Source organism: Cuculus canorus, chromosome Z (assembly GCF_017976375.1).
Source record: "Cuculus canorus isolate bCucCan1 chromosome Z, bCucCan1.pri, whole genome shotgun sequence".
Classification (NCBI taxonomy): Eukaryota; Metazoa; Chordata; class Aves; order Cuculiformes; family Cuculidae; genus Cuculus; species Cuculus canorus.
In genome coordinates this window covers 46,986,615-47,014,401 of record NC_071441.1, presented here as the reverse complement: position 1 = coordinate 47,014,401, position 27,787 = coordinate 46,986,615, and the positions used below count along the sequence as shown (strand labels likewise).

At 43.4% G+C, this 27,787-nt stretch overlaps 2 protein-coding genes across 5 annotated transcripts in view; one reads left to right on the top strand and one right to left on the bottom strand.

Annotated features, from left to right (window-relative positions):
• Positions 1 to 412: 412 nt before the first annotated feature.
• INIP (INTS3 and NABP interacting protein) lies at positions 413 to 14,790 on the bottom strand. 3 transcript variants are annotated; one of them, XR_008447948.1, is made up of 6 exons: positions 14,212 to 14,697; positions 13,625 to 13,711; positions 9,640 to 9,742; positions 7,072 to 7,162; positions 3,745 to 5,556; positions 413 to 2,388 (listed from the first exon to the last, which is right to left on the bottom strand). XR_008447948.1 is itself a non-coding variant. In XM_054055295.1 (5 exons), exons 2-5 carry the CDS (start codon positions 13,647 to 13,649, stop codon positions 5,461 to 5,463), a joined length of 315 nt encoding a protein of 104 aa, XP_053911270.1. In that variant the 5' UTR covers positions 13,650 to 13,711; positions 14,728 to 14,790; the 3' UTR covers positions 3,224 to 5,460. The 3 variants fall into 3 exon arrangements, 1 of the variants encoding a protein (XP_053911270.1); XR_008447947.1 differs by lacking the exon at positions 14,212 to 14,697 and adding an exon at positions 14,728 to 14,790 and having other exon boundaries at positions 415 to 2,388; XM_054055295.1 differs by lacking the exons at positions 413 to 2,388; positions 14,212 to 14,697 and adding an exon at positions 14,728 to 14,790 and having other exon boundaries at positions 3,224 to 5,556.
• Positions 14,791 to 26,441: 11,651 nt separating this feature from the next.
• Positions 26,442 to 27,787, top strand: part of SNX30 (sorting nexin family member 30) — a 76,684-nt gene continuing 75,338 nt past the window's right edge. The window contains exon 1 of one of the 2 annotated variants that reach the window (XM_054053692.1): positions 26,442 to 26,707. In XM_054053692.1, coding sequence (XP_053909667.1) covers positions 26,546 to 26,707 — 162 coding nt within the window. In that variant the 5' untranslated portion in view covers positions 26,442 to 26,545. The remainder of the gene's footprint in view (positions 26,708 to 27,787) is intronic. The other variant, XM_054053691.1, reaches the window with a different exon arrangement.

The window sequence follows — 27,787 nt, the reverse complement described above, 5'->3', positions numbered from 1 at the left end:
TTATAATGACTTCCTATGCATACAACCTGTCTTACGTCAGGACTCCACTGTGCCAGGTGAGTGTGTGTGTGTGTGTGTGTCTGTCTGTGTCTGTCTGAGAGGGCAACACAGCCTTTGAAAACCTCAAAGCCCAGACAAGAAGGTTATACTCAGAATGGAGCCTGTTCAGTCCAAGCCAGAACAATACACCTTCATCTGGATGGGACAGAAACCACCTGGTTCTTAGAGAGACTGCTAGGTTTGCTGCCACTGCAGCACACACATCAGCCAGCCTGTACACAGGTCAATGCATGGACATTTTACTTTCCTTGCACTAACAAGCCATCTGCTAGGGCAGAGTTCAAAAACACACAACTCTTGGGGTGTCTCTTCTTGACAGGCTGTAATGATCCATGCCTGCAACATCGCAGTCCCATCAATCCCTGTCCCACCTGTCAGCCAGCTGCACATCACTCTTGCAGGCAGAGAAACACAAACATGGCTGCTTTGGCTTGGTCCACATCTGGCCATTCCCATTTCACAAGTCGCCACCCACTGACACATGGCAGAAGTCCACTGTCACTTAGGCACATGGAAATTCTAATGTAATTCTGCTTAGGACATCAAATGATGGCTAAATCCCAGCAAAACGGCTAAGTTTATCTGGTCACTGTTCTGAAGAAGGAAGTACACTTGCCCTTGTTTCTAAACACCAAGTAGAACACGGCTTATCTTTTTAGCACCACTCTCCTTACTCCAAGTTTCAAACATAAAAGGCCCAAACTCTGACCTACTTTTTTCCTCACCATCTGAAAAAAAGACAAACCAAAACAAACCCCGAACAGTAAGCTATCCATGAAAAGCAAAAATAAACCAGGAAACCTAAGAGCTTGGCATCTTCTTGGAGGAGGAAGATGAGCCAGCTGCTGATGTGGGGTGCAGAGCTGTAGTCTCCAGATGGTGTCTCACACCAGCTCACTAGCCAGGGGTTAATCTTGGCAACTGCACAGGCTTTCAGTATACCTGCAAGCACTGCAATCCCCTTTCAATTTTCTCCATCTGCAAAACTGAAGATAACAGTAACTTAGCTTGCCTGATATTCAGGCACTGAATTCAGCCTCTGAAGATGTAAAGACATCCATAAATCTACATATATTTTTTACAATGAGACATTTTCCCTACTGAGAGAAACTCACTCTCTACCACCAGTAATACATATATGCTAATGGCCAGTGCAGCATATGCACACAGTGAAGTGGCATGCAAGTTTGTGATTTGCAGTTTTAAATGAAACAGTACAACTCTTTGGCCAAAAAAATAGAGTAGATTTTGAACAACTTCCAGCCACAATCTACAAACTATTCATGCCAAAATTAGCATCCTCTGACAGTGAAGTATGCAGACCAGAGGCCTTCATGAGAACAGTCAGAGAACTGTGCCACCCCCTTTCATAATTCAGTGCCCGAATGAACGTGGCAGAGTGGAGTAGCCGAGGAAAGAAATCTTCTCACCAGTAGTTATGTATGATTTTTCATAATGTCCAATGGCACTGATCAATTTTTCCTCCAGTTAATGCTTTTAACCTGCTTTCCTCCTCTCTGAAAAATCTGTATTCAAGGAAGAAGCGTAAAGATCATTTCCCCAGAGAGGTATGTCACTTCATTTCTTCTATCAACAGCAAGAACCAGGAAGCAAGAAATTGTCTTTGTTGTGAAAAGCCTGGGGCAAGCTCTGTGGTTCCAACAAATGTAGAAACTCACTGGAGCAAACTTTTAACCCAATGCCACGTGAAATCCACTTTGATGACTCCTCTTTCGTTATTGTTCACTACAGAAAGATCCACATAGTGTATTTTAGCCCAAGAAGGATTCCCTCCAAGTGTTTCAGAAGACATGGATTACCAGACTTTCCAAACACAGGGGTGTTACTAGCAGATGCTACAGGATTTTTTCCTGTGCATTAGCAAAACATACATCAGGCACATAAAGCTCTGGATGGGGAGACTCTTCCAGATGGGCACAGACAATCCTTCCCTCTCTCCACCTTCTCCTTCAGAGGAATCTGTGCACGTAGACCACCCAGCAGATAGCTGCCTTCTCTTCGCTTTTACCTTAGAATTCATGTGTCTTCCTGGTTACCACCTGTCCTCTAGGTCATAGGTATCAGCTTTGGTTTCAGCAGAAGTCCATAGCACTGATTCTGTCCTTCAAGAAAACTTGCTGTTTGAGCTGGTTTGACAGGAGAAATCATCAGTGTCATAATTCTGATCAACAGGAATCATCCGGTTACTTTCTCAAGCATCTTCCTGATTTTGAATAGTGTTGAGATACTCAATGTTTGCTCAAAAGTCTGTGACTGCATGCCATGCTACTCCATGCTCATCACCCTCCTTCAGCCCTTGTTCTGTCACTGAAACAATGCAAATGCAAAGTCAGGTCACAAAAAGTTGTGCACCCCAAGACATACTTGTTTGCACTCCCTTCCACCAGTTCAATCTCATGTCCCCTGAGCCTGTACTGGTTCCTGGTTGATCACTAGTATCTACCCTCTTCTTTCTGAAGAGGATGGGAAAAAGCCTGGCCTCTTCATACATTTCTACAAGGTTAGGGTCAGAGCACTGACCTCTCTTCTGTGCAACAAGACTACTTCCAGCCTTTCAGTAATACAGGTGGTCTAACAAAAGACTAGAGCCATCCAACATGTCTACCTCAGACAGGACTCAGCATAAACAGCACACTACTCAGCTGGGTAGGACACTGTAAGACTTGCGAATTACAGCCGTCTTCTCCCATGCCGGCAGCACACGAACGCAGAAGTAACATTTAGCTATTGTAACTGGTTGAACACAACAAAACAACTAGGAAGTTTCTGACAAGTGACATCAAGGGGTGTAATTTCTTTCCAATAATGAATTACATGTTCTGACGTAAAGTGCAAATATGTCATGTACTGTTGATTAGTTTCATACCAGTGCTTCTAAACCACTCTTGAGTGATTATGTGTGTTGAGATACTTTTTTTTTAGGTAGACAGGTCACCACTAGATTACAAGTCACCTGCTTTTATGCAATCAAGTCAACGGTTACTATCAGAAGCAAGACATCCCAGATACTTCCTGCAAACACGCAATTCCAACAGGGGAAAAGATTTTGCTGAAACTACTGCAGAGGGATAGATTAATCATTTTAATGCTGATTAATAGTGGAAAAGAAAGAGTAGCAAGACAAAATGATGCATCCGATACTAACTGCTAGAGTCTGTGGTTTCTAAGATAGAAGCTTCCATATACAACATTTGTACCTTTGACAGCTAATTATATCTACAAATTTCGCCAAGTCCCTCAGGACTGCACAGAATAATTTGAGGCACTGTAACTTAAAAACATTAAAACAGCTGTGTCAGTTTTTCCCCTTTTGAATACCTCCAACTCTGAGCCCAGCCCCTGGCTTTCCAAAAGCAGATCTTTCAATATCTGAGATAAAACCACAGAGCCAGCAAGTTTAAATCCTACAGTGGAGCAACCATACCTTCCCAAAGGGGAAAGATCTTTACTGTTTCATTGCCTGGACCATAAGCAGTCTAAGCAGCAATGCTGAGATTCTATAGTTATTTTTTAGCACAGAGTGTCTGTTTCTAGATAAGGCAGACATTCTTTTGCCATTCTCTCAAGGTAATAAAAAAAGCTCCTTTAATGTTAAAATGCCCAGCCTACTTTTTAAATTCAACTAAAATCTAAAATCCAAACTTTCTGCTGTATCTGCTTTACCTTCTTTGCTTCCATAGATTTCCAAGGTTGGACCGACTCATAAGTGCCTCTTCCATACACAGAAATTTACACATCTTTTTCTTCAAAGTATCTCAGTATCTTAGCTAACACTGCAGAAAGAGTAGTCAAGACAGCTTCACAGTCAAGTCACACTTGGTAATTAAAAAGCTACACAGAGCCAACCACTGAAAACAGAAACGACAGTACTTGTTTCTCCATTGCCCACAAAACCCATCATCATTCCCATGACTCACATCAGGCTCCCGAAAAAGCACACAATATGAATAGTTCATGCTACAACTGCACATCTTTAAGCTCTATCAGTCCTGTGCCACAAGATTACCCTTGAAAATGTTACAGTATGCTACAGTTTCTGCAAGGGTCTGTACTCAGCTGAGGTACATGAAAGCAGCAGAATTTTCCTCACACCTGCATCCATCTCTCAGCCAACCTTCTGTTTTCTTACTCAGGAGGAATGGAATTATTAACAGTGCTTATAGTTCAGTAATTCTTACTGGGCTTAGGCAATCCACTGCAGATGGAAACAGGATACCTTAAATGTCACTAAGAAAATCTGTAGACAAGAACCCTAGAAACTTCATGGGACAGCTAAGTTTCTGCAAACGACAGAGACACTTCAAATGGGCACCAATTTAACAGATGCCTTCTGATTTCTGGTTCTGACGTAAGTTCTCTTGTTCTTTCTGTTTTCCAAAACTTGCCTCCATCGGTAAAGCAATCAATGTAGTAGTATAACTGCATTAGTATAACCGCATAAACAGATGGAGATATTGGTGGTTGAAAGCACACAACCTTTAAGGTCCCTTTCAACCCAAACCATATGATTCTATGTAAGGATGTCTATGTAAGGACTATTTTTCAATTCAAGTTACTTTATCCTGATAGCATGATCACAATTCCAAAATAATTTACATTAAGATCAACAGATTGTCTTTCAGCAGGGAGCTAGAATTGGTTACCAGGGATAACAACAGCAAGAAAAAAAGCAAACAAAAATGAAACATGCCAAGTATTGAAAAAGTCATGACTAGAAAAATATGACCTTTTAAACACAATTGCCCTTGCAGACAACACTGTCCATCTGAAATGTACAGCAATGTTTAAAGACTTCTTTTATTTTGTCTGTTAAAAGATTAACTGAAACAATTGCTTTTTCCCCACTTTAATTAATTTTCATATTTCACATAACAGAAGATGAAGAAGGCACACTGTATCTAAGGACTTGAGACGGGATGACACTGCAAACAATACACTAGCAATGTTTCTGTGCACAGTAAAAAATAAAGAGACAGGAGAGACTGACTGAGACGTTTGATAAATTCATGTCTGTTTTGATGGACAAAAATAACTTTTGTCTTTCATTGAAGTCAAATATAGTACCTGCACACAACAATAAGAAACACAAACGCCAACAGAATGTACATCACCTGGTTTGGACATTTATTTAAAAAAAACAGAGAAGAGTGAGCGCTACGCAATTCACACACCAAGGATGTCTTATGTCTGACTTTGACTTGAGAGGAACAGAAATACAGGATAAAAATTGCTTTTTCATTGTTAGCACTCACACTCCCAAAAGGCAACCATAAAAATCCAGAAAAAAAAAAGGTTTTAAGATAAGTAAAGAAATTAAAAGGTTGACATTTCTTGCTATGAACCAAAATCAGAACTTGCAGTTCTGAGAAACAACATTCTTCATTCTGCTTCAAGTCGAGGTAAGACAGGAAGAATAAGATTTCCAAATGCAGAGTCTTGAGTTATGAAGTATCCTGAGGAATGTGCATGTGCGTGCTGAAAAGAGAAAAACATTTGCTAAAGCATAACTCCCCACAGCACTGATATAATTCAAGACTTCACAGCACATTGATTGCCAGAATTGTGCATCAGTTGCGTCACACAACAAGTAGCATGTGACCAGTCACACCCTGTACAACACTGGACACCAGCCTTCTCTTCATGTGATTCATATATGCCTGCTCACCTGAGGAAGACAGCTCTGCTCATGGCTTTGAACATCCTCTGAAAAATCCTAAGCAGCCCTTCTCAGTTCAAAGACTGGACTCCAGTAAGCTACACAACCTGCATATTCTTTCCTTCCATCACTACAGAAAAGCCCCAGTGCATATCAAATCCAGCCTGAGCCAGCAGTGTGCCCTTACAGTAATAAAGGCTACCAGCACAGTGGGCTGCATCAGCAACAGCACAGCCAGCACGCCAACCCAAGCTACCTATAAGGCCACATTTGCACTACTGTGTTGGGTTTCAGATATAAACTGTAAAGAGTTCAACGGAGACCCAAAGAGATGGATGAGGGCTGGAGCTCTCAGTGTCCAAGGAGATGGTGAGAGCACTAAGCCTCCTGCAAGAAGAGAAAGCCGAGTGGAGACCTTATGCTGTTTTCAGATACCCAGTGGCAGGATATAGAGAAGACAGAGCCAGACTCAGAGCTAAGAAAAACTAAGAATTCCATCCCTGGAGTGCTTAAAACTTAACTGGACCATGCCTTGAACAACGTGATATAGCACTGCTGTTAGTCGTTCTTTAAGCCCCTGCTCAAAGCACTCAAGGCACTAGACTAGAAACCTCCAGAGGATCTTTCCAAACTATGATATCCTGCAAGCAGCACAGGACACCAGCCAGAGCTCACTTTTACTCCCATTCATTTTAGAAGCAGTAATGTGTGGCCTTTACTGGCTAACAGAAATATGACAAGTCATAGGATATGTGAACAGCACTACTAGTTTACATCTCAGTGTTTCTGCCATTCCTGTGCTCTCTGCTAAATCATGCTGTCCAGAGTGTGAGGATTGCATGGGGCTATGTACTGGGTTTCCTGCTCAACTTCCCATTTCAGTATCAAAATCAGCCTCACTTGAGATGAGCAAAAGAGCTTCAAACAGAAGCCTGTAAAGGTACAAGCAAGTTTTACAATCTTTCACCCCTGTCACTCATAATGGCAAAGTATTTACTCAGCATCTACTCAGAATCAACCACAGAGAGCTGTGTGGCTACACTTCATGAGACATTCAGAAGTGTGATGAAGCTGGCTCTTGACTGAGATGTACAAAATAGCTATGTTGAATGCTGAATAAGCTACATTCTTACAACCATATGAAGGGATAATGCACTGACAGATTACGGCTTTCACCATAACAGAAGAAACAGCATTTGTGACAAATAGAGAAATGTATGAAACCTAGCCTCTAAAAGGAGCTTTTCATTCTCACTAGGTGTAGGACTGCTCTCTCAAGAGATGCACATCTGAAACAGAGGCAAGCTAAACTCTACCTGACTGTATCAGCTTACCTGCAGTGCAGCCTTCTGCTGTGCTGCGATGTGCTGCTGCTCAGCATGATCACGGAAATCCTTGTTCAGCGGTGATCTTGCAAGAGCAATGCTGCAAAAAAGAACAAGATGGTATGACACATCAGAAAAAAAATGTGTCTTTGCCATTCTAACCACAGATTCCATGACTTCCACAGCTCATTATTTATTTGACTTACAGCTTGACAACTGTTAACTATAGTTTAGAACTACTATTTGTTTAAACACGAGACAAAAGGGAAATGCGATCATAGCTACATCATTTGACTTAGCATAAACAACTGACGCCAAATTAAACCCAGAAGATTCACAGTCCTGAAGCCTGTTGCGGATTTTGCTCACGGGTGGAGTCCCACTGAAGTCAGTGGAACCACTGGGGTGCAAAGTTAAACAGTGTCAGCAATAGTTAAAGCAACAGCTTTGCCTTTGCACCATCACTCAGTCATTCAGTGACTGTCCTAAACAACGATAAGCAGAACCACTAAAAAGAGCTCTGCTGTGCTCAGTATAAAACTGGTTCTTTTGCAGATCACTGCTTATAGTGAAGGAACTTTCTGTTGACTTAAAAGAAATAATTATAATTGCTGAGAGTTGACTAAAATTGACCTAAAATTGACTTTGCCTATCTGTCTCAGTGCAGCATACATTATGCTTCCAATCAAAATTTCTAAATACGTTTTCTCGGGTTTTTTTATCTTAAAAGTTGTCCACCTTGTTAAATAAAAAGCAGACTTTTTTTTTTTTTTCTGACTCTATATAAGTAACATTATCAGCCATCCTCCAGAGAGAAATCAGTGAGGAATGCTATTGGAGGAGTATCACAAGGCAATTCACAACTACCTCTGAAACTGGGTCTGGAGACTGGAGGTGAAAGCACAGTTCTCCTCAGTGACAGAGACAAAAGTATGAAAGGCAATAAGGGATCCAAGGAAACTCATCAGCTGACCTTTCCCAGCAGCTTCAATGTCAACAGCTGATTTACTAAATCAGTTTCTCAAAAGTAGCCATGCTTATAAAAAGACCTTTAGCCAAATCTATGCCTAAATGCATAACGGAACTGAAGTAACAATCTTCTGAACAGATTTTATTTCAAAAATTCAACTTCACTGCTGGAGAACAGTACAATTCAGTTTATTTAAAATATATTTTCAGTTATTTTGAAGGTATTTATTTTGCACTTAATTCTGCACCCTCTAACTTTTCAATATAATTTCTGTAGTCTTAAGGCTTCATCAAAAGCTGACACTTTCCAAGACAGGTTGTCTGTTCTTGGATAGCAGACTCCCATATGCCTAGGCCAGAAATCAGGTAACTCATTTGCCTTGAGGCTAGCCATGCCACTATTGTGCTTTAGGTACAACAAGCCTTTTCCCATCAAGTTTCCAGAATTCCTCCAGTCTCATTTCTGACAACTCTGTAGTCCAAAACCTTTGTAGTCCAAAACCTCTGTAGTCCCTGCCACAGAACTGTCACCTTCTCAAAAAGCCCACTATCCCAGAGTAGAGAGTTTCACTGCTTCTTTGCATGTGTTTCCTGCTACCCCTCCGCAATTACTAAATTCTAATTCTGCTCACTAGCATACACTGTTATTTTTCCTTCAAAAAAAACAGAAAGCAAAGAACACCCCCTGAAATTCTGCTGACTTGCAATGAAGTATGGAAATACTGTTGCCAGGAGTCACAGGCTGTACATAACCACATGATACTTCTATTTTCTTCTGCAATCAATAATTATGTTTGAATAATAACTGCATAGAGTCACTCAGAGATCTAATTCAGGCAAATTCAAATATTTTGCATACTTTTTGACAGTATGAAGGAATTAAAAGTGACAAACAGGCAGCACTTGTACTGCATTCAGAGTACTTGACTTCTATACAGATACCGCATGGAGCACACTGACTTGAATATGGCATTACACGCTGGCCCAAAAGCTCAACTATTTCCATTTCTCCACATAAGACAGAATGTGATTTTCTAGTTACCGAGTTATAACAAAAATCTAATCTTTTTGCCTTAAATGGGAGAAATCCCAGTGATAGCTCCCAAATTCAGAGTATACTATTACACCATATAGTGTAGAATCATCCTTACTACACAGCATCTTGACATCAACTGGCTTTGCCTTGCACACAGAAAGTCTCAATGGTAAGTCACTCCCCGTCAAAACTGTTCTTCTCTAAACACACAGTACCCTGAACCTAATGGTTCACTGCTTCCATTCCTTAGGGCATTTTAGCTTAATAATTAAACACTTTCTCAGTACCTGCTCCCTCACTCTTCTTTAAAGGTAGGCTTTAATACAGTTGAGTAAGCATATCTGCTTTGCCCCTCCTCAAATGTAAATTAAGTTAGCCACAATTTAGGAACTGTAAACAATTTTGAATACCGACCGATATGCTCCTGAAGTACAAAGTGTCTCTGACTGGTTATTGAGGATGGTCAGAAAGCACTTCTGTAAGTGTTTGAGTAAGTTTCCAGCTCCCTTCCTCATTTTTTTTCCCTTTGATGTAATCAGTGATGTCCAAACAGATCTAAGAACACAAAATACCTGGCTCCAGGGTGATTTGTGGATGACTGGTTTTGCATAAGTAACTTTCTCTTCTCCTTGTCTAGTTCTGCCAGGATTGCAACCCTATTTTTATTCTGGAAACCTGGGGAGAAACAACAGAAAAATATTAGAAAGACTTGTTTCATTTCTATGGCCCAATTCTAACCTTGTAGAATTAAAAGTCTCTGTACAATGTGACACTACGATGAACACACTAATCTTCAAAGCATTGCACTCATAAGAAAGGCTATTAACAAATAAGTTCCATTTTTTCCTTGTCTCATTTTACAATGTGAAATAGCTTTCTTAAGCTATCAGACATATTAATACATTTGAAAATACAGATTTCTATCTTAAGTCTGATCCTACCACTTCTCAAACCAACTCCAGAACTATAAACAAGGTACATGATCAAAAACTTGACTTTCGAGAAAAAGTAAACTTAACAGGTTCTAGATTTCAAATGCAGTCACTGAACATACAACTCAATCATAATAATGGAGTATTACACTCATGGGGCCCCACTTCTCATGCCAGTGAGCTCAAACATATCAAACAGGTAAGAATGAGACAACCACAAAGCCTGGTGCTTTGTGCTTATACAAAAAATTACAACCTTTTATTCAATCTATGTGGAAAGGTTTTAATTTTTCTCTACTGATGTCTTTATACATATCTACTACCCTTATTATGAGTATGACCACAACGCCAGAATACAGAAGCAAAGTTAAACTGTCTGGACACAACATGAGAACGTGGCCTTTATTTGCTCTGTACATCATTCTTCCAAAGGGACCTTGTATAGTAGAGAAGGGGTCAGGAGTAGAGTTAGGGAATCTAGAAAATGCCTAAAACAGCTGCCATTTGTGTATTTTCAAAGTCGCCTTCTAAATGAAAATGTGGCAAAACTGCTATACTTACACAGGACTCTCACATGGTAAAGAATGTCACTTCAGCCACCAAATAACTAGATGCAGCAGTCCTGGGTATTGCCCAACACACCAATACAGCACACGTGAGGGTGACAGGTATAAAGCTGGCTCTTACGGGCCTCTAGGGAGCACTAAGGACACACCTTATCTCAAGAATATATTTTTTATCTCCAATCTGCTGCTATTCTATGACTGTCAAGCCACTACACTCTCATAAAAAAAGATAGATGTTAAAGTTATCTCTTATTTCCTCTGTTAAAAAAGTCAGTCATTCTCACTAGAAACTGCTGCATGTTGTGCCCCTCCTCCCATTCCAGGTGCTATGTTTTAATAATACCACCCAAAAACTTGCAGCCCACAAACTGTTTGGACAGGGTAACTCTTAAGACGAGTATTATCATGTTTAACGAAAAGTTCTCCAGGGAAGAGATAAGCTACGGCCCTCAAGTTCTATACTTGCACAGACATCAAATTCAGATCCACATGGAATAAGTTTGCAGATGATGATGTAATTCAATGCAGAACAGCATAACCTTCCTTTTCAACACAGACTTGGTGAACAGAATGCTAAATCTAGCTGCTCAGACACTGTTACATTAAGGTGCTCACACACCTTTAGGCCAAAAAGAATAAACAACTGCCAGGACAGAAACTTTGTAGAATTGCTAGCACCTAAAGCTTAGAATTCTGTACATATTTCAAGAGCTTGGTTCTTCCAGTGTACCAGAACCCTTCTTTTCAGAGAAGTTCAGCCCTGTGTGAAGAAGGACCTGTATTTCTTTCACCTGTGCAAACCTAAAGGAGAGTTTCTTCCTGAGCAGTCACACTTCTCTCATCTCAGGAGAGCTTCCTCTTTAAGAACTCACACATGGAGTCCTCAATTCAGTAACATTAAGGTAGGATCTGGCCTTGCTGTGCCCAAGCAGAAGCAGTACAAGAGCAGCCTCATTACAGTATGTCATGCAAGTACTGTGAAGTACTGCTGCAGAAGCAGTGTCTCACCAAGCACACAAAAGTAACTTCTGTGATTTAGGAGATGATTCCCTCTTCACCCCAAAAAGACCAGTCTGGTCTACCAGCTCATCCCACGGACAATACAGAACATCTTAAAAGCTTTTCCATTTCTTTTAAATGCTGTAACCAATCTCATGCCATCAGTTCCACGTGGCACTGACAGTCTGAAGTAAATCTTTCATTCAGTTCTGTTTGGTTTTGCTACACTTACACGCAGCTCCTCATCTCTGAAATTCAATTCAAAAGAAAGACTGCTTTCCTAAGAGGCAATGAATTAAAGGAAGCCCAGTTGACAAAATCTTAACCTTTGTTAATTAACAGAAAAGTTGAGTAACTCTTAGGAAAATACCCAGTACTGGTTAAACCAAATGAAAAAGCTCGGTAGAAAAAATTATGAACACAGACTACCTGTGTAGAAGGCTGTTTAACTCATGCTTACAGTTCTGAGGAAGTGGCTCCAGTGGGGGTTTCCACACGTCCCTATTCCTTTTGTTCAAGAAGAGGAAAATGAAAGAATTGTTTGAACAGTACAAATACGTCTGTCATGCAGCAAGCTGAAAATGCCGTATTTGTCTCAGTCATTTTCACTACTAGACTGCATCTGGCCAAAAGAAAGACACAGAGACCTTGAACTGTTGCTCTGTTTACCTGTTCTTTTCTAATTTTCCTAGGTGTATTACTTATGGGTTCTTTTGGGTGAATAAACTTGACAGTGTTTCTTGCTTGCTTTCTTGCTTGTTTAGTGCAAATGGTTTTCATATGATAATTAAACAGTTCCTCTAGTGAGTCTCTACAGGGTATCCCAAAGTATAAGAGCAGATGCCAAGACTCTATTAAATTACAAGCCTCTGGAATCTGAATGGAAGCAAAGGGATTCTGGCACTAAAATCCCATCCTGCTTGTCAGTAATATTGCAAAAAAGGAGCTTTTAAGTGTTTATGATAACATTCCATTACTTGCAGTGATGCTGACTTGGTATCCACAGAATAAAGTGAGATTTACCACTGTGTACCAAAAATTTCTCAGAGTTAAAATTTTAAAACAGGCAACTACGCAATTTCTACGGTACTCATTTCTCAACACTTCACAAAAGCTCAACGAGTGTTCCAAAAGCTACCTGCTTTATGTCAAGTAGCAAGTAAAATCTGTCTTCTGGACCAATATTTTTTTTCTGTATTTGTTTTGAAAGCAGATGGCCTTTGGGAGTAGGAAGTGGACCACAAAAGTGATCTCACACCCCTCTGAAGTATTTAATTGCACTGAGCTTTCTGGGACTGATTTCCTGGATAAAGACACTCACACACAAATGTGCGTGAAGTTGTCTCTGGTTGTTGGGAAACCGAATTGTGAATTCATTTCTCATAACCAGTAAGTGAAGGGCCGTACCTAAGAAGCTTCTTTCTCCTCTGCTCTCAGGTAGAAAAGCCTCATAGCTCTACTAAGATTTCCAAAAAGCACCACCAGAGGGCGACCCTCCTTCAATTTACCGTATAAACGCCTTCATACCCCCAGCTTCCTTTACTGCACCCGCCTCGGTGCCTCGAACGATTTTACCAATGCAATTCAGACACATCATCATGCAAAGAAACATTTCATCAGAGTTAGCATCACGATTTTATTTGGCTTTTCTTCCTGGGCTTGGCCACTTGCTAGCAATCTTTGACAGCTGTTGTGTCTTGCTACTATCAACACGACATGGTACCCAACGTACTTCTGGCTGTTCTCTGATGCTAAGCACAAAAGCTGCAAGTCACATTCAATGCTAAGTGTTCTAAGTGCCTGAAACACGCTCCAGGAAACAACCAGAGCAGCACAGGCATAAGCGCTTCATACCCTGAGCACGAAGGAACGCACAGCAATTCAGCCATTTGTGGTCTTGCTCACATTCTGCCACTTTCAGCTCCACCTTCCTGCCTCTCTTCTCCTTTTTGCTCTTTCTATAAAACAAACTTAAAACCAACTATAATGCACAGGTCTGGTGACTTCATCAATAGTTTGCACACAGTCTTTCCCCTTGAATACCTAAAGCTAAGACTTACCTTGTCCTGAAGGATTTGCTGCCATCCTTCAATTTTCAGCTCTAGTTTTATTCAGCTGCAGTTCAAATCTTTGAACCTCACAAATACCTGCAAACGAGGCACAATACAAAATAAACATATTCCTTTAAAATAAAAGCTTGTATTTCATTGTTAAGAACTCATAACTGTGGCGACTGTTAGAAAGCTTACGCCAAAACCAGCATGTGTACTGCTTAAAGTATGTAATACCATTTACATCGTTCTGATTGATGTTTTCAGCTTGAAATATTAACATTTGTGATTAATTCTTTTTCAGATTCGAGCAAGCAAAGAATAACCTTTAGAGTCATCCTGTCATCCTGGAGTCAAACAAACTTTTTCTTAACAGAACTTCTGCCTGAAAGAAGTTGGACTACACTTAAGAATCACGTTATAGCATTATGCTCCTTAATATGCTCCCAAAAGACTTCAGTTTGTGCTCTAACTCAAGAAAACTAATTATTTGAAAAAAGAAAACCTAAATTATATCTACAAGGCCTGCAGAAGGCTGCCATCCTCACAGCTGAGGCAAAGCAGAGAGCAATGCCCTCTGCTCAACCATACATCACCTTGGGCCACCATCAACTTCTGTTTCCATTCAGGTGCCAGCCTGTGAAGCGCGGTGGCCGAGGCCTCCAGCTGTGCCGGGGGCGGGGGGAGGGGGGGAAGCACTGAATCCTGCGGGAAAAGGGAATCAGCTGGATTTCAGTAGGAGGCCGGGAATCAGTCACAGCCCGGAACGGCGAGTCCCTCAGCAGCAACACCAGCGCAAGGTGAAGGTACTTCGTCAGCAGCATTAACTGAAGGCACCCACAGCGGTCACAACCCTGTACCCAGGAGCGGCGGTGTGGGCTGAGAGCGGCAGCGCCGGGGGCGGCGAGGGTTGGGAACGGGCACCGGGACGGAGGTGAGGAACAGGGTGGGAACGAGCACCTCGATGGGGAGCGGGGAGCCGGAGCACCGGCACCGGGACGGAGGCGGTCCATGGGGCCCGGCCACGCTCGCCCCTCCCGCGGGAAGGGTCTCTCTCACCACCTCCTTCCCCCCGCTCGCCTCCTCCTCTCTCTGGACCAACGGCGACCCACCTGCCCGCGGGCTCCGGCTCCCTCCCTCCTTCCTTCCTTCCTCTCTCCCGCCCCGCGCGCCCCTAGCCGCGCCCCGCCCCGCCACGCTCAGCCACTCCGCGGGCTGGACGTGACCGTGACGCGACCGCAGCGCGACGGGCCCCGCGCGCTCTGCGGCGCCGCCCGGGAAGAGACCGCTGGGGGCGCCGGAGAGCGCGCGGGGCGGGGCAGGGGAGGGGGGAGGGTTTGGATTTGGAGGGATTTTGCTGGTGGATGAGAAGCCCGATGTGAGCCGGCAGCGTGCGCTAGCAGCCCGGGAGGCCAACCGTATCCTGGGCTGCATCAAAAGAAGCGTGGCCAGCAGGGCGAGGGAGCTGATTCTGCCCTTCTATTCCTCTCTTGTGAGACCTCATCAGGAGTATTATGTCTAGTTCTGGAATCCTAAACATAAGAAGGATATGGAACTCTTGGAATGGGTCCAGAGGAGGGCTATAAAGATGAGCAGAGGGCTGGAGCACCTTCCATACAAGGACAGGCTGAGAGAGTTGGGGTTGTTCAGCCTGGAGAAGAGAATGCTCAGAGGAGATCTTATACCGACCTTCCAGTACCTGAACAGGGACACAAGAAAGCTGGGAAAGGACTGTTTACAGAGGCTGGTAGTGATAGGACAAGGGGCAATGGGTACAAGTTGGAGGAGAGCAGAAGATTTAGAATAGACATGAGGAGGAATTTCTTCACTATAAGAGTGGTGAGACACTGGCACAGGGTTGCCCAGAGCTGTTCAAGGCCAGGCTGGATGGGGCCTTGGGCAGCCTCATCCGGTGGGACATCCCCCTGCCCATGGCAGGGGGGTTGGAACTAGATGATCTTTAAGGTCCCTTCCAACCCAAACCATGCTATGATTCTATGGCCTTAAAGCCCTGTTCCAACCCCCTGCCATGGGCAGGGACACCTCTCACCAGATCAGGCTTTGAACACTACCAGGGGTGGGGCATCCACAACTTCCCTGGGCAACCTGTTCCAGTGTCTTGCCACTCACATAGTGAAGAATTTCCTCCTTATGTCTAGTGTAAATCTTTCCCCTTCCAATTTAAAGCCACCCTCCCTGTGAGCATAAAAGATTCCACTCCCACGCATATGCTAACGCAAGCAGCCAATGCCACAGCATACCCATGGTATCACCAGCAAGCATAGAGCCAGCGGCCGAGGCCCTGAAGCTTGCTAGAAGACCTTGGAATCGTTAAAAGAATGCGTAACTCCAAGTAGAAAACCAAAACATGAAGATAAGGACCACAGCTGCAGCACTAGTCATTGCTCGGTGGAAATTCACTGGGGTAGCTGTTAGCTGGGTGGAGAGGGACTATATAAGCCTTTGCCTTTTCACATTAAAGCGATTTCATTTGTCACCCCTAAAGGGAGTCTATGCCTTTGTATGCTACACCCCATTCACCTCCATCCTTTCACTCCATGCCCTTGTAAACAGTCCCTCCCCAGCTTTCTTGTAGTTCCCTTCAGGTACTGGAAGGTCTTCTAGGAGCCTTCTCTTCTCCAGGCTAAACAACCCCAACTCTCACAGCCTGTTCACCAACCGTATCCTGGGCTGTGTCAAAAGAAGCATGGCCAGCAGGTCGAGGGAGGTGATTCTGCCCCTCTACTCCGCTCTGGTGAGATCACACTTAGAGTGCTGTGTCCAGCTCTGGAGCCCTCAGCACAGGAAAGAAATGGATCTGGTGGAGTGGGTCCAGAGGAGGGCCACAAAGATGACCAAAGGCCTGGAACACCTATCCTATGGAGACAGTTGAGATTGTTCAGCTTGGAGAAGACTCTAAGGAGACCTTATTGCAGCCTTTCAGTACTTAAAGAGGGCTTATAAGAAAGATGGGGAGATACTTTATAGTAGGGCCAGTAGCAATAGGACAAGGGGTAATGGTTTTATACTAAGAGAGGAGCGGTTTAGACTAGATAGTAGGAAGAAATTTTTCACACTGAGGATGGGGAAACACTGGAACAAGTTCCCAGAGAGGGAGGAGATGCCCCATCCCTGGAAACATTCAGTGTCAGGTTGGTTGGGGCTTTTGAGTATCCGGATCTGCTTAAAGATGTCCCTGCGCACTGGAGGAGGTTGGAGTAGATGACCTCCATGGTGCTTTCCAATCCAAACCATTCTATGATTCTATGACATGGCAGCCCTGGGATGGTGGGGGCCTCCACTGGCACTCTGTGCTGTGTGGGGATGGAGTGTGGCTGAAGGGGACAGAGGGCATGGGCTTGGGCGTGGCAAGGCTCAGTGAGGCCCCAGCAAGGGTTCAGGGGTAGGGTCAGGAGCAAATGTGAGGGTCATCCTTGGATCACATCCAGGGGACTTCAGGCATCAGCATTGTTAAGTGGAATTAAAAAGGAAAGTGGAAGGGAAGTGTTGTTTAGTTTTTTTAACACAGCCACAGAGTGTGAACACAGCAGGAATGAATATCTGGCAGGAATTTACATTACTAATCATAGAATTAGAATGGTTTTGCTTGTAAGGAACCTTAAAGATCATCCAGTTTCACCCATGGCAGGGACACTTTCCACTGGATAAAGCTGCTCAAAGCTTCATCCAGTCTGGCCCTGAACACCTTCAGGGATGGGGCATCCACAACTTCTCTGGGCAACCTGTTCCAGTGCCTTACCACCCTCAAAGTAAAAAAATACTTCCTAATATATAATGAGTGGTTTGGTTTTAAAATGTCAATTAACAGCTTTAAAAACGCTAGTATCTTTTCCTAAGTGATCAACTCTGTGCTGGAGGATAAGCCTAAGTCTTAAACAGCAATATCTGGCTTTTATTTTACGCTCTTGTGGTTAAATTACTTCAGTTTAAGTCAAACTGAGCAGAGTAGTGATTTCAACTGTGGCCTGTAACAGCTGTACCTCTGATCATACACCACTAATATAAATTCTTAAGAACAGTAATAAATAAATAATATACAGGCTGGAAACAGGTAGGGTCAGCAATGACCTCTGGTTTGCCAAGAAATCAGTTGCATTGCCTACTTAGGCTTTATATGCAGAGGTTTTTTTTAAGGCACTAAACAATTCTCAAAAAAGAAAGGCCTTTTTTTTTTTTTTAAGAACGAAATTTAAACGTAAGTACAGAAAGTTAGTCACTTAGCTTAAGGTGTCTCTAGTGAGATGTGTTTTTACTATAGGATATTAACTTTTCACACTAAGATTTTGGTGGTGTATGAACAGGCATTTCTGATTAAATGACAAATACTGATGGCAAGAGTGATCTTGGATCTGGTAGTCAAAACTTCTGCACACAGTAGGGCATTTCATTTCGTTTGCTTTGTCTTCTGTCAAGTCTTAGAAGTCCATAACCTCATCACTCTCCAGTCTTAAACTGTATAAGATGACTTATTAAAAACTATGTTATGATGCAATTACATTGGTAAGAACATACACAGGGTGTACACAGTGCTAAATGTCACACTAGTTCATTAGCTTGGACAACAAAATGTATACATAATCATTGAAGACAACTTTTTTTTAAGACGTTCGGCTGCAACCAGCTATACTGGGTAATGTAGAAAGAAACTATATTTTTGAGACTGTACAGAACATATGAATATCCTATCAGTGTCTGTAACAACTGGAGTGACTTAAAATAGTGTGCATTAGTATTATGGATACAAATTCTGTGAGACAGAGTTCTGCCAATGAAACATGCTGTCTGTCCATGTATTAGACTTTCTTTTCAAAGCTGCACCAAGTATGAAAATTGTAAAACTGAACAAATTTGTGTCTAGAGATTTGTAAAGTCCAGATTTAGAATTTAGTTACCTAGATCATTTCCCTGTAAAACCAGTCTCTCTGTGTTTGTGTATGTTAATGAAAACCCAAACCACCACCTGAGCAACCACCAATCTGACAATCTCAGGGAGTTTTCTGTTTGCTTTAAAGCTGTGCTAATTAATACCGTGGAAGGCAAACATTGCTTGCTTTCCCACATACAGGCATCATTTTCCACTCTTTGCCTGAACTGATCAAGTATATAAGTGATTCTGAAGCTGTAGTTTGAGACAGGCTTGATTGACACAGCTAATGCAGCTAAGAAGAATTAAGCAGTAGGAAGGGCAGTATAAAAGGAAGAGGTAGGAGGGGTAGGAGGAGAAGTCATCAGCAAAGAAACTCAGCTGCACAAAGGTTGGGACTCATTCTGCTGGTTTGTAAAAGTGTGACAAAAATGATCATAGTATAATAGTAACTTTGAGCATCTCCACAAAAACATGGTTGTCCCTCAAGTCAAATGATCCTTTGGCTTTGGGAGGAGTTTTATATCAGTAAATTGATTTCCTCTTTGGGTTCTAGAAACAGGAAGGAAGGGAGCCCTTGAAAGGAATGGAGTCTAATCTCTGGTGCATCAGAATAGTTTCATTGTCCCTGAAATTCCTCCTCTATGTTCACCATAATCAAATAAAAAAACTATAAAATATAGAATTTATAGCATGTCTATTGGAAAGCCATTACAAAATCTTCATTTTAAAAAAAGGCTTTTCTTGAACATTGCCTCACAAATCTGGCTGTACTGCTTCTTGAGCCAATAAAATACTGGTCTTCAGGCTGGCTGTTCTTCTCATCTTGGTGTAGAGGGAGCTGTGTTTCTCATTAAATAAACAAAAGCTGAGTTAAATTGGATGTAATACTGAATAATCATAAACTGCAATATTTCAGAATGGCCATGGGCAGTTCTATTCACTACAAGCTGCTTGCAGTTGACAAAGCCGAGGTAAAACAGTGATTTACTCTTTTTTTTTTTTTTTCAGCCGAAGTGAAAATGGGCTGTGCGGGATGTCTACTTGGCTTCAGCCAAGATCTTCTAGAATGCTGCTATTTCCAGCTGGCAGTGCTACTCGTACAGATCCATTCTAAACACTTGCATTTATTTCTACATTGGTTGTTCATGTTAGGAAAAAAAACAACTAACCAAATAAATTAGAATGTTTTGAAGACTTTCTAAACTTTTTAGTTGGATTGCTTTTTTATATCCAATTGCCTCAAGATACTGCATCCATAGTTGTAGTCTTTCCCCATGGCTGGACTTCAGACTTTAAATTTGATAGCCATTTAGCACAGACTTCTACCTTCTATCACAAGTGCCCTATCTTCCAACAATCCTGTTTATTGCTTCCTCATCAAACTTCACAGCTTTGCACACTTTTGATCAAGCAAAAGCTTAGCCATTAGCTTAAATGTGTGCATGAGTAGTGCTGTTGACTTGAAAGTGATCTCACCTCTGTACAGAGTCAACAAGAATGTGCATAAGATTTAACTGTATTGGGTCAAAAGCCTGCTGTCTTCAGTCTCTGCAGTCTGAGACGTGCTGGAGAAGCATGGGAAGAAGGACCTTTTTTTAAGAGATAGCTGGATTTTTTTTTTTTTTTTTTTTTACATGTAATGGTATTGATTGGATGGGACATTTAAAGGCCATCTAGTCCAGCCTCCCTTGCAGCATGCAGGGATATCTTCAACTTGATCAGGTAGCTCAGAGTCCTGTCCAACCTTACCTTGAATGTCTCCAGAGATCGGGAATCTACAGCCTCCCTGATCAACCTGTTCCAGTGTTTCATCCCACTCACTGTAATAATCACTGTAAGATATAGGGTTTAGGACTGTGTGTGAAAATATAACCTTGCAAAATTATTTTAGATATGGGATTTTCAATCATTCTTTGAACCCACTACTCTTATAGTTCAGAAGAAAATCAAAATGCCAGAGCTCATTTCTGTTAATAAGCATAAGTTACACTCACTCGTCTAGAAGGTCCTAGTTTCATCCTAGTTTCATATGTGCTTATGTGCAGACATTATTCTCTGGCAGAGCACAAGGGGAAAAAGATAAAGCTGTCAAGGAGAGGCTGTTGACAGTGGGGAGAAAAGCTTTCACTGCCATTGACCTGGTAAACCAGCCACACCCGACAGTCTGGCTGATGTGGCCTTCAGCCTACCTTGTGGCTTGTTGTCAGTACTGTCTGGAGTGTGCTATAGGGAAGAATCCTATAATTTAGGCTTTAAATAGAGTACTTGATGAAAAGCAGGTAGGTTTTACGTGTCTGGTCTGGTAAATAAATTCAACCTGAAGTTAGCCTCCTGCTATTCATTGTAAAACCTATTGCCATTTTATGCCTCATTATCTGAACAAGAAGATAAAGATGCATTACAGAAAGGATGTTATGAAACAACCAAGAGTCCTTTTCAGGCTCACACTGAGCACTTACAAAGCCATCTGCCATTATAGAAACATCCTGAGTGGTATTATTGAAGTACCTGGCACTCCAGATCAGAACAGCAGTAAACCACTGGTGCTGCCTGTCTTTAAACTTGTAAATAGGTTTTCCTACAGGTGACTTTCCATTATCGTGGAGTTGTTCCAATCCTTGCTGTGAAGTAATGCACTTTGCCACTTAATATTGCTGCCATGTAGCATATTTGCTGCTGTCTGTAGTATCCGTAAACTTATTTTAAAATTAGGAATTGTATCAAGTAAGAAAATGGTCTATATTTAGAGGATTTAGACAGGCAAAAGAGAAAGCACTTGGATCTCAAAACCCACCACCAAACTGCTTCTGTATCAGCACAGAAGCATGTGTATGACATGTGGGTATGTCATACATAATGCAACTCAGCAGCACTGCAAGGAATCTCTTCAAAATTTCCATTCTTGCTTATGCTGGCCTATGTCCTACCCTTAGTAAAAATTACAGGAGAAATAACGTACACAGGATGATCTCCAGTTGCTGCCAGAGATGCTTAATTGTAATGCGTGTCAGACCTAGTGGAGAAGATACAGATAAACTGCAGAAGTTATAGGAGTTCCTCCTGAAATAAAACTGCCATAATGGAGGTGTATGAGTGTTATTAAAGAGGCAGGGTGAGGAGGCAAGCTGTAGATCCTTCCTCTATTTATCCTAGTAACAATCTAGAGAGGTAGCCTGTAGGACTTTCATTTCAGTGATTCAGAGGCAGAACTATTTTCTTCAGAAAAGAAATGTGCGAAATTGGTGTCTTGAATGGGTGAGACTGTTGATCCCCAAGTTGACCATTTGTCTTCTCGTCCAGTTAGTATTACACACATAGCTATTTCGCTGTATTTGTTTCTCAGCTGAAATTGTGTAAAAATAGTGAGGATTTTGTTAGGAGAGCATGCTAATTTTTTCAGCTTAACTTGGGTTAAGAGCTGGGCATTGAATAGCAGTCTCTCTTCCCCATTCACCACTTTTGATTCCTACTGTGTATTTTATTCTGCTGGCTGCATGTTTCATGTGCTGATTGGTTTCGGCTTGGTCAATGTTTAACAAAAAGAAAACTATCAATAAAAATGTCAAGGAAAATATTACAGCATAAAATTATACCACCACAGTTGGTGGTATGGACTAAGAACTGGAGAACGGAACATTACCATGTTTATAATCACTTACAATTTCTTAGCACAATTAAGACATTTATTTATTTCACTGCTGCTGCTATTAGGAAAATAGGCACTTTACTTCCTCAGTTTTTGGCTGTATGTTCTTATGCCTGCTCTGGGAGCCAGACGACCCACATGCTGATGCATTTTCTGTTTGTGTATGGAAAAAAATTCCTACAAGAAGTTAGCTACAGAGGCTACCTTTTCTTTTGTTCTGTTTCATGCACAAAAGATTTGTTTATGGTCTCTGTAGATAATGTATGATTAGTTCTAATCAAGGTACAAGAATTTGCTCTTAACTCTAATTTTTCAAATGCAAGTCTTAAAATGATTTTCTCTTGTGTCTTTTTGAGGTTCCAGCTTGTGAAAGCACGTACATAAGACTGTCATCTTCCATATCAAAAAAAAAAAAAAAAGAAAAGATTTCTGTCATGGCTGAAGAGGTAGCTAAAACCTCATCTCAGCCTGTAACATGGGCTTGCACAGAAAACAGCAAGGAAAAGGCCAGACAGTTGTACAGATTTTTCAGATTACTAATTTAAAGTAATTTTCATACATTTTGAGACATGATTCATGATTTTTGAACTCTTCTGATTCTTGGTATGATAGTTTGTGTCTGCTGCTGAAGGTATATATCATTGTTAAACTTAGATTGCCGCCTATAGATATTTATAGACTTAGTAGTTACTGAAATCAGAGGAAGATAGACATCTGTCTTGAGTCCTTCAGAGATTTACAGATATCCTAACTCTGTCCATTTGGTTTCACAGAATGCATATTACTATCAGCATCTATTGTAGTGAACATTTATATTGAAGTGACCTAGGGATCAATATAGGAAAGATACCTGCTCAGCAGTTAACGGTCTGAACTTTATAGCATGAAATTTAAACTTTACTATCATAGTTAGAATTTAGGACTATCACTGTAATAATCACCAGGTTTGTCTGGTTTTGTGGATAGAAGTCCTCTACTAAAGTCTTCTGCATTTTGTCCAACCAGACTTCAGCTTGCTTGTATTCACAGATGCACAGTATTCCAGTATTTAACATATACTGGTCCAGTTGGTTATTTGAAAATGTTTCCAAGTAGCTTGAGTCAGATGAAAAGACTTGAGGATGACATGTTTAATCTCCAAACAGAAACCATCTAGGTAATACAAATAGATGTGATTAGGAAATGAAGAGGTATATATTGCCTGGTCACGCAGTATTCACAGGGAGCTAGACCAGTAAATGAATCATTGGAGCTTGGAACCTCATCCTTGTATACAGGAAGACTGAGACGTCTCATCGCTTCAGAAACTAGACATATGGCTTCCATAGCAACAAACATTATCTGAATCACTGAGTCATTAAGACTGGAAGGGATCTAGGGAGGTCTCTGGTCCAAGCTCTTGTTCAAAAGAGTGTCAAACATGAGATCAGACTAGATTGTATTAAAAAATATCTATGGGTGGAGACTGCATAAGCTCTCTCAGCACCTTCTCCACTGGTTGGATCTCCTCTTGGGGAAGAAGTTCTTCCCAACACCCACCAGGGATTTCCTGTTTCAATTCGTGTCCTTTGCCTCCTGTCATTCTGCAACGCATGGCTGTGAAGGGCTCAACTCCATCCCCTCCATCCCCTCCCTATGGTGTACTGGGCACGGCAGTTCAGTACCCTTGAAGCCACATCTGCTCCAGGCTGAAAAAGCCTCAGCCCTGTAGCTTCTGATTGAAGGCCGTGTGCTCCAGTCACCAACCATCTCAGTGCCCTCCTCTGAATTTTGCCGAGTTTGTCAGCGTCTTTCTTGTTTTAGCGGGCTCATGGGATGCACAAACCTGCCTGCTGCTGTACCACAACACTTTTCATTTAAGACTTGGATTGCCTAGAAGACAGCTGGGGTGTATGTACTTGTGCTGGCTAGTTTGTATTTTTTTAACTTTTTCCTGAGAGATAAATAGGTTGTTGTCCCTTAAGTGTAATGAACAAGGCATTTCACAGCCTCTTTTGCACAGAGGCCTCGGATGTGGTGAGGACTTTTTACTAAAGTTATTGGAGCTCACACAATAGTAGTGATTTAGTAGTAGTTATTTATAGTAAGGATTGATTTTTTCATAGTTCTTTCCTCTGATAAACAGCATTTCTTTTTGTAATGGCACCTGGTGTTGACACCTCTAAAACTTGCCCGTTTCGCTTTAGGCAGCAGTGGTGTGCTTTTGATTTCAATGGGCTGTAGTCTCTGGGGGAAAAGTTAAATGTGAGCAAAAATATTTACAGCATCCCAGTCCTGTTTAGTCACATGTCTGTGTGCATCTCTTTATGCATCTGTCTATAGCCGGAAGGGATTGTGACAGTCACAGTGATCCATCTCTTCCCATTGTAGCATGTTATTCTATTATGTCTAATTAGTGCTGAGCAAATTATTCAGAAAGAATAATTTATCAAATGTAGCTGCTTTATCTGCTCAGGGAATATCTTAACCAGACTATGATTTTTCTCCTTTATTTATTAATTCTTCAGCAGTCATCAACATTTTTTTTACACAGTTAACTGTGGGTAGATTGATGACTTTTTGTAACTCATTAATGCCGTCAGACAAATTCACGCAGATCATTTCTACAGGACTTGATGTAATCATATTTCAGCAAATCATTAAGAAGTCTACACTTCAGGTTGCCCGAAAAAATGCACAAGTTCTTTCCACATGGGGCCAAAGTAAAACTTTTCTATACATCTTCTGTACAATTAAGTTTTCCTTCAAACAGAATTCCCAGCAATGGATTCCGAACTACTTTAGTATGGAACAGAGCTCCACAGAAACTTGAAGCATTTTGAGTGCTGTGGAGGTCAGCACGCGGCAGTGGCTGAACGTGCATTTCTGTGGTGCACCGTCACCTCTTGCAGTGTGCACCCATCTCGCTGGGTGCCATGTCCCTAGGGCTGGCATGGCAGGTTGCTCTTCCTGGTGGGACTGGAGGAGACACCTCCTGGTGACCCTTCATCGAGATCATCAGGGAAGGTTTAGGTTGGATATTAGGAAAATGTTCTTCACTCAGAGGATGCTGGCGCACTGGAACAGCTCCCCAGGGAAGCAGTCATGATGCCAAGCCTGACAATCATAGAATGACCTGGGTCGGAAGGTACCCAAAGATCACCCAGCTCCAAACCCACCGCCATGGGCAGGGACACGTCCCACCAGATCAAGCTGCTCAAGGCCCCATCCAACCTGGTCTTGAACACCTCCAGGGATGGGGCATCCACAACTTCCCTGGGCAACCTGTGCCCATGCCTCATCACCTTCATCGTGAAAAATTTCTTCCAAATGTCTGACCTAAATCTTCCCCCTTCCAATTTAAAGCTATCCCTCCTCATCCTATCACCAGGTGGCCCTTCTAAGAAGTCCCTCACCCTGAGACCCATGGTGTCAATGTTGGGGGTGTCCTGTGTAGGTACAGGAATTGGACTCAACGATCCTTGTGGTTCTTTTCCAGCTCATGCCATTGATTGGGAGTGCTGGTTGATGAGAAGCTTGTCATGAGCCAGCAATGTATTCTCACAGCCCAGAAGGCCAACCGTATCCTGGGCTGCATCAAAAGAAGCGTGGCCAGCAGGGCGAGGGAGCTGATTCTGCCCTTCTATTCCTCTCTTGTGAGACCTCATCAGGAGTATTATGTCTAGTTCTGGAATCCTAAACATAAGAAGGATATGGAACTCTTGGAATGGGTCCAGAGGAGGGCTACAAAGATGATCAGAGGGCTGGAGCACCTCTGCTATGAGGACAGGCTGAGAGAGGTGGGGTTGTTCAGTCTGGAGAAGGCTCAGAGATGATCTTATATCGACCTTCCAGTACCTGAAGGGTCTACAGAAACGCTTGGGAGGGACGGTTAACAAAGGCTTGTGGTGACAGGACAAGGGGGAATGGCTATAAACTGGAGAAGGGCTGATTTAGACTAGACGTAAGGAGGAGTTTCTTCTCTGTGGAGGTGGCAAGGCACTGGCACAGGTTGCCCAGGGAAGCTGTGGATGCCCCATCCCTGGAGGTGTTCAAGGCCAGGCTGGATGGGGCCTTGGGCAGCCTGATCCAGTGGGATATCCGTGCCCATGGCAGAGGGGTTGGAACTGGACGGTCTTTAAGGTCCCTTCCAACCCAAACCATTCTGTGATTCTATGATTCTATAATTCGACGAGTCCATCCCCCTCGCATGTCCCCCCCCGCTGCCCACGCTCACCCCGCTCCCCGCTCCCGGGCGGTGCCAGGCACGCTGGGGGCGGCCCCGCTCCTTCCGCCGCGGGCGCGGTGTTCGGGGGCGGCGCTGCGGTCGCTCCGCCTCTCCCTGGCGGCGCGGCGGGCAGGCTCCGGCCGCGGCCCCGCAGCTCCCCCGCCCCGGCCTCGGCTCGCAGCCGCCGCGATGTCGGGCGGCGCGGCGGGCGCTCCCAAGCCCCTGCCGTCCTCCGGGCCCAAGTCGCTGCGGGAGATGCCGCATCCCCTCGCCACGTCCAGCAGCGAGGAGATGGGGCCGGCGCTCACCCCCAGCCCCGACCTGCTCCTGCCCCGCGGCGTCGCCGACAAGGTACGGGGAGGAGGGAGAGAGGCCGCCCCGCCGCATCCCTTCCCGGCTGCGTCCCGGCTCCCGGCGGGGAGGAGGCACCGCGTCCCTCGGCGGGGGAGCGGCTGGGGCGCCGATGCCCCCCGCTCGCCCTGGAGCCCATCCTCGCTTCCCGAAGGCTTCGGGGATATCCTTGCGGCTCCCTCGTCCTCTCCCTGACGGGGAGGGCTCGGAGCTGCCGCGGTCTCCTCGGCCCCCCAGCCTGCCGTCAGCCGCTCCGGGGCTGAGCTGCTGCTGGTCCCGCGCCGCAGCAGAGCGCGGAGAGGATGCGGCGGCGGGAGTGTCTGTGCCTGCTTCCCCTTCCCAGCTCCGCCGTGTGTCTCCAGGACAGCAGCGGGCTTTGTGAAGTACCTTGTCCGCATGTGGGCCTTGAATGTGATAATTCCTGAGTGTGAAAGCAGTAGCGGCAGCCCAGCACCGCTGATAGTTTCGCGAGGACTCGGTATCTCTGTGGGCAGACTTCTTGAAATGTCTTAAGGCAGGATTTCCTGGGAGCAAAGGTTGCAAGGGTTAAGATCGCTTTGAAACATTGTAGTAAGCAGTTCTGGGCCGGCTGGTGTGCATACCAGGTGTTAAAGAGCTGCTGGTGGCAAGAGGTACTTCCCATGGCTGTTCTGGGGAGCGTGAGGCTGCTTTTAGGCAGGACAGATCCACCAGCCTCCAAAAGCCATGGGACTGCCAGCAGTATCTGAACTGATACACTCCCGTGCTCTAGGGAAATGGGTCGAGGTAGTCTGGCCTCTTCCATGTGTTGTCTTCTGCTGGTGTGTAGGTTCAGCACTTGTTCCTGCCCGCCTAAGGAGCCCTCTCCTTTAGCATTTGCCCACTGTCGCTGAAGTGAGAAGCCAGGCTTCCCTTCCCTCTTGGGATCGTTGCCTTTGTCTAGGAAACTTGTCAAAGAGTTGGTGGCCTGCTGAATGAAGGGGTATGTGAGTAAGGTGGGAATAGAAATTGTGGAGTATTTTGTCTGTGATATATTGAAATAACTCATGTAACTAGTTTGCTGTCTGACCAACCTGTAGCTATAGGAGTTGGCAGCAGGGT